At 32.5% G+C, this 18,959-nt stretch overlaps 1 protein-coding gene across 12 annotated transcripts in view; it reads left to right on the plus strand.

Annotated features, from left to right (window-relative positions):
- LOC126850245 (potassium/sodium hyperpolarization-activated cyclic nucleotide-gated channel 2) overlaps positions 1–18,959 on the plus strand; it is a 119,926-nt gene that overhangs the window by 53,093 nt on the left and 47,874 nt on the right. For 8 of the 12 annotated variants that reach the window (XM_050593050.1, XM_050593051.1, XM_050593053.1 and 5 more), the window contains 2 exons: positions 10,133–10,494; positions 14,127–14,397. In XM_050593050.1, coding sequence (XP_050449007.1) covers positions 10,133–10,494; positions 14,127–14,397 — 633 coding nt within the window. Of the gene's footprint in view, positions 1–10,132; positions 10,495–12,809; positions 13,146–14,126; positions 14,398–18,959 lie in introns of those variants that run through there. The other 4 variants (XM_050593046.1, XM_050593047.1, XM_050593049.1 and 1 more) reach the window with 4 other exon arrangements.

The raw sequence follows: 18,959 nt of genomic DNA on the forward strand, positions 1-18,959 counted from the left end.
GAGATCGATAAAACCAATATTTTCGAGTATTCTCCGGAGTATATAATTCATACAGATAATTTAATTGAAAAAGAAAACCTTCTTTAGAATCGGCTTTGTCTTATTATCATTAATAATAATTGAATATCCACTAGAAATCTACTATACAAATAATGCTACTAGTAGGATCAAATACGTGAAACAATTAAAAAAAAAATATTTGTCATAAAATGCACTATTTGTTGTACTATTTTTATTGCTTTATATAAATGTTAATCTCTTTTAATGTACATATATAATTTTATCAAACATTTTATTTAAAAAGATACCAAAATATTATTCAATTAATAATATTTATTTGAAAATATACATATTCTGTCTCTCTTCGCAGCTAAAAAAATAAAATTTTCATATGTCGAATAATATTTACAACGTAGTTTTCCGCTTATTAACTGTAAAACATAACGACATAGCTTTGACGTTGATAATTTGAGATCTTTGTATATCAAAATCTCGAATATAAATCTCGAATATATCGACATTATTACTATATTTGTATAATATTGTGCGCGCAGTATTGCGTGAAATTAATTATTTATGACAACTGTTTAACGATAGACGATATTGATAATATTAAATGTTCATAACGTATCAGAGTATACATAATTTTTGATGAAACTAGAAGCTGTGTATAATGCACTATACACACTGATTCATCATAGCGCGTGAAGCTAAACAACTCCCGAGAAAGAAATTTGGCCGGTACGATAAATTGACATTTAGATGACCTATCATTTAATGATTCAATATCACATTCGATAAAAACTTGGAATTATATCGTGCATCAGAAAATGCTATGACGTAGATATATTCTTTCTACATGTGCCTGTGATTCACCAAGTATAATTTCTATTCATTACATTTTTTATTCATGCATTATCAAAGAAGATTAAAAGTAAATTTATATATTAAATATCGTAGCACATAAAAGCTATTCACGTCAATGTCGACGTGGCAATTGATTAATACACGATAATAAAAATACTAATGTAAATTTCGTACATGACGACGATGAGATTAAACAAAATTTTAATTAAATTTATAATAGGGCGAATGTATAAAGCATATTTCGCGGAGAATAATGATGCGCGCTATTTGAGGCTCGCAGATGCCATTGCGGAGCACCTGATTCATCGGGACTTAATTGAGATCGTCAATACGATCTCGAATAAAAAGCCACGTAGAGGAAAGAAAATCGGTATACGGGCAATATCGCGTTCAAAAGCTTTGTGCGGCGCATTGTGGACGTATATCACGGCGTATATAAGAAATTCTACGTAAAATTTTAAGCTCGGAATGTATAAAAGAGATCAAGATAAAGAGAGATTAATCGCTTAAGATGCAACGCAAGTTGCGTTTACGACAGATGCAACAAATAAATTGTCCATCTCAAAATTATCCACGATTTTTGTTAATGATGAGAAAATATGTCGGAGTGTTCCTTGGTTAATTATTCTGCTGTATATATCGTATACGGTATTTAAATATTTGCAGAAGTATAATTTACGCGGTTAAACACTTTTAAACGGCAACAATTTTAATAGAATTATTATTGAGCTTGATTTGTGTTATATGCTGTGCTAATATTTTGTATGTGTACAGTACTATTGATGAATATGCAAAAAAATGCTCTGTATATAAGATAAATTTGCATAAGAAAAAAAAATACACAAACATGCAAGACCGAAAAAAAAATTATTATTAAAAATACTATATATCTATTATTTCTCATTTGTTTTTTTATATCAAAATATAATTTACCATATTTAATGTTACCGTAAATTTTTATCATAAATCTCGAACTTAATACATCATTTAAAAACAGACGGATAAATTCAGTGTACTGATACAAATTTAAAAAAACCGATAAAGTATTGCAAAAAGTGTGATCTCATCGGCGAATCATCTATCAAAAATGAAATTCGGACAAGGTAGAGAAACGTTAAAAATCTGTTTCCGTCATCAATCTCTTGTATCTGACATATCATGAATTAAAACAAATCGCTTTACACAAAAATACTGTTAATTTGTCACTAAAACACAAAGCTTTAAAAATAACCCAAAACAAATATCCTATTATTAGATAAATATATATAAAATAAAATATCGCGTTACTTAAATGTCATATTTATTGAATGTAAAGTAAAACCTACGCTGAAATGGGTAAACGAAATTCGATTAATGTCATATCTATAAAAAAAAAAAAATTATTTCTCGCAAAATACAAAAAATCAAGCCTTGATGTTAATCAGGAACTAATAAAAATATACATATTTTCAAAAATTCAATAGAGATTAGCATATTTAATGACAAACAACTCTTGTCATGTGATTATTGGAACATTATTTTTGTAAATCTCGTTAATAATACAATGTTTTTTTAATCAGCAAACTTTAATTCTTTGGTTTTAATTATAAAATTTCAATTAATAAACAAAGTTTTAAAAATTTTAATATAAAATAATTAATGCTTTTGTCATAATAAATTTTTTTTTAATTCTTGTATACATGTTCAATTATTTTAATTAATATTTAACTATATTTAATCAATCTAAATATTATAATTCAATAAATATCATTGTGAACATAAATCTTCCCTTATTAGTTGTATATTTATAGAACCATCACTAATATATCATTGATGTATTAAAAATATTTTTACGACAATGCAAATATATAGCATTGAGTGCGTTAAAGCCGAAAAACTGGCGTAAAAATTGAGTTTCATGGAGTGTACAACTTGGTACTGTGCTAATCCAAACGAATTGGGCGCGTTCAATAAGTGGGTCAGTAAAGCTCGCTTTTTTCGAGCAATCGAGAGAGTAAGCCTCGAGGGATTGCGCGGCAAGTAAATTGCGCGCCGATTCGCCACAAGACAAACTCGAAGCTTAAAATTTGGCAGCTAGAGAGATTGTGAATTTATAAAGAAAACTTTGCGCCATCGTTACCGCTGTAATGCTTTGATCTTGATATCCATGATTTGATCATATAAACATATCGTATCCATCATCGATGAAAAACGTGTCAGACATATGCGGTGCGAACAAGATAATTTTCGTATGAAACCTCACAGGCTATTAATAAAATCAATCTACCAAAATGTTCTAATATCGCTACATTACGGCCATAAGATTAGTTTAAAAATATTTCATTGTCTAGTAAAAATATTGCAAATTACAGTGCAATGATATTATAGCATATTTATAGATTATAAAATCGAACTAATCGATTATAAAATCGAACATATAATATCATCGTTTTGCTGTCATGCCATATCTAATTATACTCAAATTAGTTTTAATTCTCATCACACAAATTTGATGTTCTAACTTTCATTCGAGAAAAATAAATAAACGTAAATTAAATAAATAGACGTAGAGTCATACCATAATTTTGACAAATCATGATTACGTTGTGTAATGACATGCTCGTTAAGTTTTGTTTGTTTTGTTTGTTTTGACATTTTGATGTTAATTTCTGGTATAATTATTTTAAATTATCCTAGTAAGTAGGAGAATCGCACACATATATCAAAATGAAGAGCGGAAGAACGGAATATGTATCTAATTGTAAGCTAAACTTAATCACTTTGCTGTTGTAGATAAATCTGTTAGATGAATTCCGTGTGAGTGAATAAATACAGAGACAATATAAATATACACTTCGATGTGTACAAAAGTATATTAACAATAAAAATTGTGAAAGTAATATTTTATATATAATTCTGAATCAATCTTACCTATTTCGCAAAAATAATATTATAATATATAAAACTTCTTAATTAATTTAATTACAAATATATGCATTACATTTAATATTTTTTGCATGTTCCATTAAAATTAAATTACAAAATACATGTTTTTATTTATTTTTCTCAAACAAATGCATCATAATCTTAAAAAATATTGTAATTTTTTTATTTAAGAGATAATCTCTCATAATTCTTTATTTTTTTATCAATTTTAATTTTATGTCGTTAAAAGATGGATCTTGTATAAATATCGCTGATCTAATTCAGTGAAAGATTCCGCTAATATTCTATCTTTAGACCTGTTTAAAATGAAAGATTACATTAAATGCTTTTTTCTCCCTAACTAATGCCACTTGGGGTCATATTGTTACTTATAAGCGGCAGAGTGTTTAATATGCGGAACGTTTAATGCGCTATGACGAGGAATTTGTACGTCCCAACGGCATAAATTCGCCGTTATAAATTGCCGGAGAGCCACGGCAGGCATATTTACGTACTATGTGAAGAAAGGTTCTGTTCATTTCAACTCGTTAGCTCGAGCTTTCAAGCTCGACCTACGATGCGGCTTTACACGAAGAAAATTCGAATCTCGTTGTGCGTGTCACATTGCAGATTGTAGAGTTAATCTTTAGATTATTCTTAAATTTCGTCAAATTCATTAGAATGATAAAAACGACCAAGAATTAAATCTTAAACAGATTTGATTTTGTTCCTATATATATATACGTAAAAAATGAATTAATTTATTCGTTTTGCTTTCTTTCTTATAAATTTTTTTTCTTATAAAACATAGAAAGTTATATGTATGCGTGTATACATATATTGTGTGTGTGTGTGTGTGTGTGTGTATAAAGTTAGAAATTTTTCAGAGATGCAAATGGATCGTGTGTGTGTTGTATCACCATCTTTCTTAGTTCCTTGATTGCATTTAAGTGGAAGGCAATTAAAAGTTATCACCGACAATGTGCCATTTTTGCGATTGATAGATATGCATCGTGACGTATTCGACAGTCACATCGTACGCAATCTGCGAACGATCACGTGAAAATAGTTGTCATATTTCTAAACGCTTCAAAATGTAACGAGTTTTAGATTTTATCCATTAAATTGATAAAACAATAGAATAAAACGACAGAAAAATGTAAAGATATAAATCATCTGTGCAAAGTGATATCTGCATTTAGATGGTGGTCGATCAGTTTATATTCTTTTAATTATAACAGCAATAACAATAACAACAAATACACAACAACGATAATTTTTCGTCTCTGCTCTTTTGTTGTGCGATTCTGCGTGCAAAAAAATACGAAATTCCGGTATCCAGTATTTATTTCCGGTAACCAAAAATTTGAAATAATGAAAACCTTTTTAAATCCAGTAAATCATCGCAAAAATTGTAAAAAATAAATAAAAATAAATGGATTAAATTTCCAGAACTGTAACTAGAAAATAAAATTTTATTATTACCTCGTTTTATTTGTACGATGTGACAAGTTATGAAATGCAAAGAGATGCAATTAACAGAAGATTGAAGAGATATTCATCAAGATAGTCGCAATTATATAAAAACTGTAATTTTGCGAGATAGGTTTTAAGTATATGCTTTTAGCGTGTATGTATATTGAAAGGAAAGACTGGTTTTTCTTGTTGGATGCATTACTTGACGCATAGTCTAGTTAATTAAATGCTCGTATTAATCATAAACGACGATAAGTATAATTATGAACATAATCTTATACTTAGAACATAATCGTATACTTAGTGTATTGTATTCATGAATAAGTTAATAGATATACACAGTATTATTTCTGACATTACAGACAAAAACATTATAAAAAATCCAAAATTTCACATTATGATATTAATTATTAGAATAATTCGCATATAAATTATATGCGAATCAATTTCTCTGAAATATCAAAAAATAATCTTTTACTTAAAAATTTCCTAACTTCATTAGTCATATGTTAATTTTTTAATTCTAATATATGTACAATGCGATATCTCTCTTTAAAAATATAGACACGGTTCACTAATTTATCATAACGATGTTCAGAATAGTCAAATCAAAAATGCATAGAAAACATTGTAGTTCACAGTTTATCACTTTTACATAATAATGTTCAGAAAAATCAAATTTAGAAATGAGAAGATATCGTAAATGCATTTAAAAAAAGTTTAAAAAAAAGTATATATTTTTTTAACATTTCATGTAGCAATCTCGCTATTATGTAACATTCTAACCAGCCTTGATGAAAGATGCTGATCTAAACCGGTTTTCTATGTAGTTATAATCTATAAAAACATAATCTACATAGCAGAAAAAGTTACATCCTGTTTTTATTGCGCTGCTTAAAGTACATCTAATTCACCATTTATTGAATCGCGGCTTTAATATCCAACAGCCTCTTTACACGTGTATCGATAACCGGTGGAAGTGTTTATATCGTCTATTTATGTGCTTTCTACCCCTATATGTGCTATTTTCATTAAATTTGAGTATTTCACGATTAGAGAATTTTGCTGCATATTACAAATTTCATCTGCAGCAGCAAGGCAAGATGCAACGTCAATATTGATTTATCTTCGATTCAATTTGCCTTTCGATAGAGAACATGATAAATTGAAGTCGTGCACTGAAGGCACAATCACTATACAGAGCATATAAAATATACAAGACAGATTCTGTGGTATATTTCGAATATAATTTCTATTCTTTCTCTATCAATCAATTGTAAATAGCTTTTCCTTCAAATGTATAAAAATTAGAATATTTACAATAACTTTTAAATATATATAATATATTAAATATATATTTTAATTGATCATTTTTATTATATTAGAAATATTTGTGACTTCTCATACATAGATACTATAAAAATTTTATAAGGAAATAAATTTCTTTCCCTGCCAATCCCCTCGCTCTTCTGTTAATAAAAGTCCTGATTCATCAATATTACTATTCTAATTTCACAAAGAAAATTTTAAAGCGACGAAATTTAACTAAAAATCAAATATGAGCAATTCCACTAATCCTAAAGTGCTATACATAAATAAAAAAAAAAAAAAGACTACATTTTAAGAGAGATTGATATCATCTGTTATCTGGCAGAGTCTGTTATCCCTCGTTCAATCTAAGATAACATCTGCGGAAGCACGCATTCAACTTTGTCAAAAACAGCCAGTCAGGTCGTCAGGCTCTCGGTCTGTCATTTGACAAATTGAAAAAGCTATAGTAATCGAAAGTAAATCTTGACGCTCACCGACAGTCGTGGATTTTCGAGAGACGCATATATCTCGACTCGAATGCTTTTTGCCGTGGTCGACCGCATCACCCAACGGGGAGGTTTCTTAAAATAGATTTCGCTGTTCTGGCTAGAGGTTAGTTCAGTTACATACATGTGTATACATACATATACATACGCATATGTACATATATATCGGGTGATGCATACAACGGTATCATGACTCGCTAAGGGTTTTTCTGACAAGACAAGATTCAGCTCTACAAAAGCTGAACACGTACACGCATCTACATGAGCTATAATCCGTTGCAATTGTTGCATTAAAATCTACAATTCGATTATCTGACTATCTTTTGAATAAAGAGGTTCAATTCAAGATTCTTGAAAATTGTCGAATTTCTGTTGGGGGATTATAATTTGATTTTTTATAATTTAATTTCTATTATAGTTTTTATAAAACAGTAAAAAACAAAATAATATTTTGTGTTTTATACTACATATTTATAAAATTATCTCAATATTCTTAGTAAAAATATTTTTGATAGAAATATTAAAGAAAAATTATTATTCGCAGAAGAAGAGTTCACAATATAATTTATTTGCATTAAAAAAATTTCTCTCAATTTATTTACTACTTTACTTGCATTGCAATCTTTACTTGACAATCTTTTAAAGAAATTGTGGGGCTCAAAAAAATATTTTTGAAAAATGACGAGCAAAATCTGCCTTTTATTTATTTATATAGTTATTATTTTGTGTGTATTATAACCATGATATATGTATTTCTATCTCGCTGCCCTTTTGTTTTCTATGTGTCAAGAAACAGAACACTTCTCATTGATTATTCTCGTTTTTATCTATTGCTGCTATCGCTTCCTTTTTGTGTTACCCTTTCGGAGAAACGCGAGAAACATCTTTCACTTTATAAATACGAACTGCGCTCAAGGTAAACCGGACGTTCGTTATTTTTACATGGCTTTTCGACGCTATTTTTGATGTCTCACTGATTTATTTGCCCGTCACGTCACTTGCAATTATCATGGACGCGCTTTGCGATTTAATATGCGGCTGCACTCCGCCGCGTTTTAGATCGACGTGATAAAATTTCCGACAATTTGTTTTTCTTTCGAATATGCGAACGGGCGACGATTGGTACGGCATAGCGGAGCGTAACGGAAATTGCATTATTTTCGCTTATTGCTTGAGGGAACAAAACGAGTGCGTGCTCGATAAAACTTGTGCCACGGGAGCTGTATATTGTCATATAATTGCGGTAGAAATAATTTATCAATATTGCAATCTAAACCATCAACAGATAATCAAATTTCATTTTGTGTCCGCCAACAGATGACAATATTTCATTTCCAACGCGTCCTCTTAAATATCTTTCCAATTTGGTTTAATAAACTAATTTGGTTATATGATTTTTATTTTGTTCATTCTTCCAGTATTAATAACTTATACAATTATAAAATAGTAATAATTGGTATAGTGAGACGCATCTAAATATGTCAATTATACAATTTAAAAATTTTCAATTTGGCGTATAAAATCTCGGTTTTTAATAATTTTAAAGGATATGTGTCGCTATAAATCACACGATCAAATAATTTCGTAAACTTTTGAAATTACTTTAAAATAGAAAACAGATTTATTTCTAATATTTTTCAAATGCACGACAATTTTATAAAGCAGAGGGTCATCGATCTGTGAATGGTCGTTTAATGATGGGCTGAATGATTTTGTATGCCCTGCGGGACGTGATCAGAATCGACAAGGTTGTCTCCACGTAGATTGCCTTCAGCTGTCCTGCCGTCAATTGTGATTCCTAACAATTTCGGCAGATAACACAATTTGATCTCGGGACACGGATTTGATTTATTTCGTGCGCGTAAAGCGTGAGAGAGCGATAACATTGCACTTTCATTCGACATCCTGCTCGCGTTTGAGTTGACAGTATCGATATCTGGATAGTACGCGAGAGAAACAAACCGTTTTTTGCATGCCAGGAGTGAAAATCTACTATTGATGCATCAATGATTCTACACCCTCATACACACAAGAGAAAATATTTATTTATTGTTGTTCGCGACTTTAAACTATCGCGCAAAGTGTCGAGATTCCATGATCTATTTCGTGGAACGAGATGCAATATATATGTTCGATGTCATGGTAAGAAAACGCATTATTATATCAGATTTCATATCAAACGAGCTGCCAATATCAGCGACAATCGGCGTCATATGTTATTGATCATTATAGATATTTTGCTTAATTTAAATATCTATTTTGGAGATATATAATAGAGTCATAAATAAAAAATATACGCTACTATGCTATTTTGTGAGAGGTCTAGATTTACGTTTATTTCTTATCTTCAAACGAAAATCTTAAATTTGTTATGAAATATTATCTTTATTTATAACAACAATTTATACACAAAATAGAATATTATAGAATTGTATTCGTAGGATGTAACGAATGTATTTGGCGAACAGGCTAATATTTTTTAAATCAAGAGATTAAAATTAAAATCTCTTAAAATTAATCAAAACATAAAATGATTTATATTCATCTACATATTTTGTGAAACTTATGTCTTTGAAGTCCTCTCTTTTAATATATTCTCGCGAAATACTCGTTGGAAAATATACTGAAGCACATGCCGTGGCATCCATTATCACAACGAATCATGCTACATACGAAATGTCGCTGCGAATATTTCCATAATAATATGTATACGCGAATAGCAAGAACCGCTTCGTACTGCGCCGCGTCGTTGCTCCAATTCTAAAATCGGGCTTTGATGTATTCCACGGAACGGCAAAGAGTTACATACTCGACTACATTCCCAGTCTCTTTCTTTAAAAAAATATAAAGAAAGATGATGTTTGATCGAAATTTGATAAAGGAAAAATAATTTATCACGTTAAATGCATTATTCAAACATTCTATACAGTTGAAAAAAGCCTAGAGAGAGTAAGATGATATTAGAAAAAGAATTTGAGCTTTATCTAGAATAGAAATGTGCAAAAAGTGATTAAGAAAGTATTCGAACGACTGTTGAACGACATGACATACCGACATATCTGTTGCAGGGAGGGCGAGGGCGGCGGCGGTCGTTCTGTGACCGGCGCCGGTGGCGGCGGTGGAGGAGGCGGCGGCGGTCGACGGGCACCGAGCCTACGGCTGGTGAACGGAAGGGCGACCACCGGGGTGAGTTTGCATACCAGCAGTACCGAGTCTGTGCGCTCTCCCCATCACCAGCTGCTCGGCCAGCAGCAGGTCGGCAACAACAACTGCCAAGCCGGTAATAACCCCGCCGCGAACAATCATCCACGGCTCAATAAAGATGATAGCATCAAAATCAGCATCGAGAACACCAACACCTGCACTGACAGCCTCGTCACTGCTCTAGACGACGAGACCCTGCTCATCACTGATTTCCTGGGCGATACAGGTAGGTCATTGATGCATTTTGGATTGTTCTTAAGGAAAAAAATCATCATTGCTATATTTTTCTTTTTTTTTTTTTTCGCGAACACAATTTAAGTGTGGATTTATAAATGTGGATGTTGTGACAATTATTTCGAAATTAATCATAATATTTTGATTAATTATGACGGCATACGCTCTACTTCAGGAGATCCAGAACCCCCCTATTTAAATAATACAGTGACGCTATTTGAGCATATAAATGTCATCAATCGTTATTTATGAATATCAATAAATAGTACGCTCAAATGAATGATAGGAGCGGACGGTTTTACGCGGTTTTTATTTCACTTTTATCTACATGAAATGCAAGATGTAAGCACTCTTAAGGCGCGGAAAATGTTATAAATTCGAGTAGAGCTTAAAATCCTTACACGAGTGAATTTTCTCGAAGCAATATAAAAAGTACGAGGAAAAATAAGACGATTTTAATGATTCGCCGATACAGCGACATAATTCTAACGATGGAAATAAAGTTATGCGATGTTGTCGTTACCGTAATATCGACTACGCCAATGTAATAATAGCCATATTAAATTACGACTCGCCAAACTTCGCTCGTGAAATTATTCGTGTTCAAGTTTTGACTTACAATCGATACTACTTATTGATGTTGAGTTATGAACGTTGTATCGCGCAATGGGCCAATGAGTCGCGCGATCGAATCGAAACGCTAATAAACGTCGAATTAAATTCGTTCCTCGCGAACAGACGATGTATGACTGCAGCATTGTGTGCCGTTTGTGGTAAAATTTCATAAACCATTGATCAGTCCCACGACACGTGTACAAACGCTTGTGTAACAATGATTTTGTCCATCGCACACAATATCCAATACAAAAACAAGTGACGTGATGTATTTAGTGACAAAGTATGTTTCGATGCGATTCATCGATGCGATGGAAAAAAATATCGCATAGTTTTATATTCATGAAAATAATTGAAATGCAAAACGAGATTATTGAACACAGGATACAAATAATATCGAGATGAAAATTGATAGCGCAATGCAATACGGCAAATACAGTCGGAGTGTAGGAGGGAGTCTAAATATTCCAGAGCCTTCTAAATATTCCAGAACCTTTCTCGCAAATGTAGAATGAGATATAACACATTACGTAAAAAATAATTAGCATACTCGAAGTTGTTTCCGGATAACTGACTATAAAAATATGATTCTCACATAAATTAATAATGCAGTAATAGCATACGAAACTTCTCTCTCTCTCTCTCTCTCGTGACATCTTTATGTTTGTACAAATGCAAATTCAACATTATGTCTTTTACATAGAAATATAATCCATTATAAGCATCTCATATTTCCGGTTTGAATGCATCATGTAATATTTTCGTTATAAATGTAAGCGCGGTGGATCTTCTACATAAATGGAAAATACATGACGATAAACCCGATCTCTTGGAATATAATAAAAGTCTGATGTTTTTAACATTTCGCGCGAATATGTGGATCGCACATTCAGAGATGTATCTATTAAAATAATATAACCTTCTCTCAATCACCAGTTCTTTTCTGAAACGATAGTATGTTTTCTTTTATGTAAATAATTTCGCAGAAAAGTGATACACAAGCTGTAATATGATTATTTATAGCTATATTCATGCCACAACAATATGTAAATTTAAATCGTTCCCAGCTCGATCTTTACGACATTCTAGAAATATAGATATAAATCTGGAAATATATTACCTATAAAAATTACACAAATATTGAGAGAGAAAACTATAATGTTCTGTATAATAATAATAAATATAAAATACATTTTTATATTAGACATGACATAGTGACACATAAATTTTAAACGCAACCACTAAAATTTCGTAAAAATTTCAACGTTTACATTTCGGAAATGAGATCACGCTGATTTGAATTTCACTTAAAGTGTAAGCAGATACCGGCGAATAAAATTTCTCAAATAACTGCACGATTGCATTTTTACATTTTATCGTCCTTTTTTTTTTCAATCGTGATTAAAACGCAATAACGCTACTTTCCGTTCATCCATTTCAAGTATCGTACAATGTAACGGGCGCAATATAAATCGTGATATTGGATTTTTTCACGCCACTGTGATGTAATACGTATCGGCAGGGATTATGGTAAAGCACGTCCACGGATTAACGTATACCAACATATGTAAAAAAAAAAAAAAAGAAACATGTGTAAAAAAAGAAACGGGCATATGTACTCGTCCGTCCGGCTAAAACCGGTCAGTGGATACGCGTCTTCTCTCGCGCGTTTCTTTTGCGTCCTTGGTCCGTTAGTTGCTCTATGTAATTCTTGCGCGGTATCTGCCTTTCGACCGGGTCAGCGCGATTCTCCGCGCTTCATCACATTCTCGTGTGAGAATTTATTATGACAGTACACGTCGAGGAAGGAGGATGCGCTTCTACAGCTCAAGAAAAGCCATTGTTGCAACAAGCCACCAATCCGTTGCAAAATGGTTTAAAATCGAAGGATATCGAATCGTGGACAAAATCGTACGAGGAGCTTGTTTCCACTTGGATGTTATGGAGCGTTTATAAATCGCGTAGGTCCAGTGAGTGTTGAGAAAACGTAAACGTTTACACGTTCATCAATCGTCGTCGAATTAGCCGGTAGTTATTTTAAACAAAGAAAACGAAATGTGTATGTGAATATTCCTTGAATTTTTACTTAAACCTTTTAAACCAATGTTTTAATAAGTGCGAATAAAAAATATAAATATAATTAAAATTAAAAAATAATAAAAACAGATAAAAACATAACAATACACATAATATTGTGAATTAATAAAATAATTATCGGATTTTATGATATTATATTCATGTGCAAAAGTATAATAGAGATGTACATAATATAATTATTTATGTAGAAATATTTCATACATTATCATGTAAAATTGATTTGTAATTACAAAGTTAAATTGATAATAATATTGAAATTAATTAAAATATTAACATAGTAAAGGCAAAATTGGGAAAATTACTCGCATATTAATGATGTATCTATAAAATAAATGGGTTCCCGAAAATATATTTTTTTAGACTGCCAATAAGAAGTAAAGATATATGACAGCAAAATAAGAAATATTAAAAATAGATATATCATAAAATGATATGATGAGATGATTGTTAAATTTCCAAATACAACATGGATATTTTAATCGTAAATTATCAAGGATCTTTTGACGTTATCAGGCTATAAATAATTTAACGTTTTTTCGAAAAACAAATAAATTAATGTGTATTGATATGTATGCGGATAGAGTATGTGTGCGTGTGACTCGTCGCCCCCACTTTTATAAACTCTAGAAAGTCCCATAAAATTTACTCAAAGCATCATCAAGCATCACAAATAATAAAGATATTTCGGACAACGACATTAAGCAATATCGCGTCGGCGCTATCGTGTCGTCGCGAGTTTGCGCTTATAGTTGTGAACAATCCGCGACTCATGCCAATAACTATCGTACGATTCGGCCGATACGAGATTTTACGGACGCTTCGGATGGCGATAAAATTAGTTGTGAAAAAAGTGAACAGTTGTATTGCATCCGTTTGTCGTCGGCATTTCACACGATTATCGTTGTGTTACAGGCAACGAGATGAATTACAAAGGCAGCGGGAAAGTTCACTTCGGGGTGGATGATGTGTCTCTTTATGGCACCCCGAAGGAGGAGCTGGGCCCGGGTCTTCCGGGCCAGGAAGTCAAGCAGAGTTTTCTGAAAAATCAACTTCAGGCTCTGTTCCAGCCGACGGACAACAAGTTGGCCATGAAGCTCTTCGGCAGCAAGAAGGCTCTTATGAAGGAACGAATTAGGCAAAAAGCCGCAGGTCACTGGGTCATCCATCCTTGCTCCAGTTTTCGGTAAGTCCTTTACCTATCAGCTGATCTCATTCAACAGGCCGCATCAATATTTCGCGCTATCGTATTCGTTCCGGTTGGAAAACACGTCCTACTAAGAAATACCGGTTTCAGGTACAGTCTCATATCTAAGTCTGCCCGAATAAACTCGCGCATGAGATCCGTCCCGTGTGCTTTAAAAAAGGGAAAAATTTCTGCATAATATTTGTGCCTCATAAGACTTAAAATTCGTTTAATTTTGCCGAGAAATAATCAAATATAAAAATAACTTTGTATTAAAATTACAATTTAAAAAAGTATTAAAAAACTTATAATAACATTATTTTTAAGTATTTATTTTCTTACACAAAAGTAAAGAATATAAAATATTTTTTTCAAATAATCTACATGAATAACAGATGATACCACCAGGAAATATTTTTTGCCACAAGACCGGATTATCTTACAACTTGTCAAAACATTTTTAACATGCATTGCTACCAATAGACACCTTAAAAAAGAAACAATTAAAACAAAAAATATTTTATGGTTTATTTTCGGATACAAATTCTTCGATTACGTCATTCATTTCTGATTTAGTGTGATAACAATTCAATTTTTACAGTTACAGCAGTTAAATATATAAACGTATATGTCATTATAAATAAATTTATCGTACAAATCCGTATATTATATACGCGAAATATCGTGACAGTGAAAGTGATAAATGACAAAGTGGCTTGAGTGAACGAGCATAGATCACCGAGTCATGTCAACTTACTCCCCCACAACCCAAAACTTTTCGGCTTGACTGCGACTTAGGCTTCAAGCAAAGTGAACTAACGTCTTTGTGCCGCAATAAAATATCTGCCGTATCCGTCGTATCGTGTATCGCTCAGACTGTCGAGTGTCGCAGGACAGATTTCGAGGATCACAAAAGGACGCGTTTGGCCTACAGCGCAGCCTACCAGCAGCTAACACACGTCGCTCGCGGCTTCGATCGATCTGGGTCGCGAGGAATATTCAATAGCTCTGCACAAGAGAATCACGGATCTAGTCATATACATGTAGATGTGCATACAGCCGCGAGGCAGCCGTGCTCGTCCTGAAACGAAATAGTGCGGGTCTTTACGACTTCAGGAAAAGGCCTCTTTTAGGCCTTTCGCTTCCTGCTAGTGTTGGCACTTATCGATGGCAAACTGCAATTCGTTTGAATGTATGCTATCGATTTCTCGCGGAGGATCTTGGCGCGCTCGCCAAGTCTTTTATGTGCATGTGTCCGTTTAAGGACAAATGTATCGATTAGAGTGACAATAAGCCTTCTTCAAGAGTGCCTGTTTACCAGACGATAATAAATGAAGGTGCTCCGATTAACGGTAATTCTTGGCAAAGTTGGCTATTAATCTACGTTCAGTGAAACAAAAAATTTTACAATAAAAAATATATTTCGGGGTTTATTATGTCAGTGAAAGTTTATTTGAATAACACAGATTGTTGAAGAAACGGAAATATCAAAGTTCGAAATTTTCAACACAGCACAGTGCTAAATATAATCTTCCAATTCTCTATTCTTTCAAGTTCAAGTAATAATAAATAAAGCTCTTCTTCCTGTGTACATTTCATTATTTTAAGATACATCGATCGCGTGATATACAAGATTCATTCGTGATGGGCACACATTTTGCAGAAAAATCGTCATAATTTAATTTCTTGCCCGCGCAAGCGATTTTTAATTCTCAAGAAAAGAAAAACAAATTTTCCTGATTGCGGCAGGAATTAACGTAACGAATCGGCGCGATCCCGAGCGAGCGATGCTGCAAACGACTGTATCAAATGGCCGATATTAAACGTGCACAGTGCACTGAGCCCGCCGTTCCATAACGCGCGAAATACTATACCAGACCGCGACGGCGTTTGGTCGTCCAATTGGCTGAAATTGCCCGGCGCTTCCGTTCGGAATCTTGGCTAATTACCATCAGCGCGCGGAGGACATCGGATCCTCGCAGCATCATCCATGATTCCGCCAGACCGAGGGAATCTCGTGGGCATTGAAACTTTAATTCACGCCCCCGTTAATGCTAACGATATTTTCTACGGAGGTTCCCACGATAAAATGAGCATAACCGATGATCGTCGTTAGTATCGCGCGACGTGTAACGCTAATATCCTAGCTAAATTATGTAAATAATCATCAACGATGCTCCATTTTCCGATCGTTATTGTATAGATCAGGTATCTGCATAATAGAATTCATGGATGATTTCCCTCTATTCTGTAGATTTTATTCAAATGTGTCATCGAGTGAGAAGGTATAACAAAATTGATAATTAATTCCATTATTTAAATGTGCCTATTCTCCTTCGTTAACAAGTATCAATAATAATTTAAAAAATTTGGATAAAAATGTAGTTCTGATATTGTAATATATTTACAAGAATATAAAAAAAATCCCAACTAATATATTTTAAAAAATTCAAAAGTATTAAATAAATTTAATATAAACATAAAATGCACAATAAAATATAAGCCAAAATTTATATCAAATACTATATATTTAATATTAAAAATATTAAAAACTATATATATATCAGAAAATATATATCAAAAAAATCAGAAAGCTGTTTCATGGTCTGGGCGTCTAAATGAATGTGCTCTTTGATCTTTAGATCCGAATATAAATGATAACTGAAATATTCGATAACATGTGCCACATAGTCGGTTGTAATGTCACTCCGTCAGCAGCTCATTATCTCGAACATCCCGAACATGTGCACGGCTCTGTAACAGATATCGCGTTAATGGAGATCTATCCATGAGCAATTAACAAGGACCATTGATATACATCGATACAGCTGGTCGATCGAACTTTCTATACATGATTGTTTAAACATGTCTCTTGAGCAAGATACAGGCATAAAAGATGATTTAATATCGATGAAGAATTACTATATTTCTTCTCAATTACAGTTATTGAAAAGAAAGCTAAACAGCAAAAATGTAGGTAAATGTAAAATTATTTAATATCGAAAATATAATTTTAATTACAGTAAAAGCAATGTTTTTCAGATAATTCTAATCTGATTTCCAGATGATCTTAATCAAAATTTCATTGAACGCTTAGTTACATCATTTAATGCTGCATAGTACATATTTAGGATAGACAATGCTGATAATTTGATTTCCTTCTTTTTATATCCTTGTTGCTATCCTTCGCTTACGTACGTTTCATGAAATCTAATTCATGGAGTGCTTGCCTTGCGACGTGATACGTGATATTCATAATAACATGGATGCATACGACAGTATCTGGCGACATATTGCGAAATTAGATGAAAATATTGTTACACGTGCAGTCTGAAAAAAGATGGAAGAACGAAGGCCGCGCGACAAGGAAACTTTTGTTCCTACATCAAAACAAATATAGAATTGTTTCCTTTATGAAACAAAACAGATATTCTCCGCTAGTCGGAACTGCTGTCACAAATATAACTTGACGTTTGGGACTTTGTCAGGAGGACTCTCCCTCGAAAAGGGGAAATTCCAGTAAATATGAGAAATCATAAAAGCGAACATAAACTGCGCTACTTGACTCCGAATGGTATATTATATTTCTTTTTCTTTGTGTCGTGTTAAATTGTATAAGAAGATTAATGCGGCTTTTCGAAGAAAATGTGCTTGATTTATCGGCGATAAGGTTAACATATGCAAAACTAAACTCTCGAATCGAATGATTTATTGCTTTCGGGCGTGGTATCGAATATTCGGCTATTCACACATATAATATTTTCATTTTTTCGTGGAAAAAAAATATATATTTTACGAGATGTAGTTTTCTCTTTTTAAAGAGAGATGCTAAGAGAACTTTCTCATAATTTTTATATACAGAAAATTCTGAATTATTTTTCTATATATTACTTTTTCTCTTAATAAAGTTATTGCAGAAATGCATCATTATATATCTCTTCACTTTAATCATTTATCTGAAAATACTGAGAAGGAAATAAAGAAAAATGTATTTAAGTAGCAATTATGCCGACGTTGAATTGTCGACGGACAAATTGTCGATCTTCAGAAAGTGGACTCGAACAAAAAGCGCAAAAATATAAAAAGAAGCACCAATTATTTTCATTTCAAAGTAAAACGTATTTATAGCATTGTCAAATAAAAAGAATAACGTTTTCGACGTCGGAAACAGTCGTTAAAACGTCGATCGTAGCTCGCGTTCACTTGATACACAATATGTATTTTATGCATACTTTCGGTGAAAACCAATTAAAAAATATATATTACCTTGTTTGCTCGTCAAGTTCGATATTTAAAGAACAATTAATGTTACCTAAATGATCGCGTTTTTGCCCAATTCGCGTTATTACAGTATGATATCGGGTGATACCGGATTGCTGCGCAATCATCCATTTTTAGTCTATTATGACTTTCATTAAGATGACCTGTTCGGGAATAATTAGCTATTAAAACGACATTCCGAACGACTGACGTCAACAGCGTCACACCTTCTATATCATTAATGAGGAAAAACATCGCGGTAAGATGCAACGGCCACAAGTTGCTTTGGAAATTGATCAATC

Source organism: Cataglyphis hispanica, chromosome 6, assembly GCF_021464435.1.
Source record: "Cataglyphis hispanica isolate Lineage 1 chromosome 6, ULB_Chis1_1.0, whole genome shotgun sequence".
NCBI lineage: Eukaryota > Metazoa > Arthropoda > Insecta > Hymenoptera > Formicidae > Cataglyphis > Cataglyphis hispanica.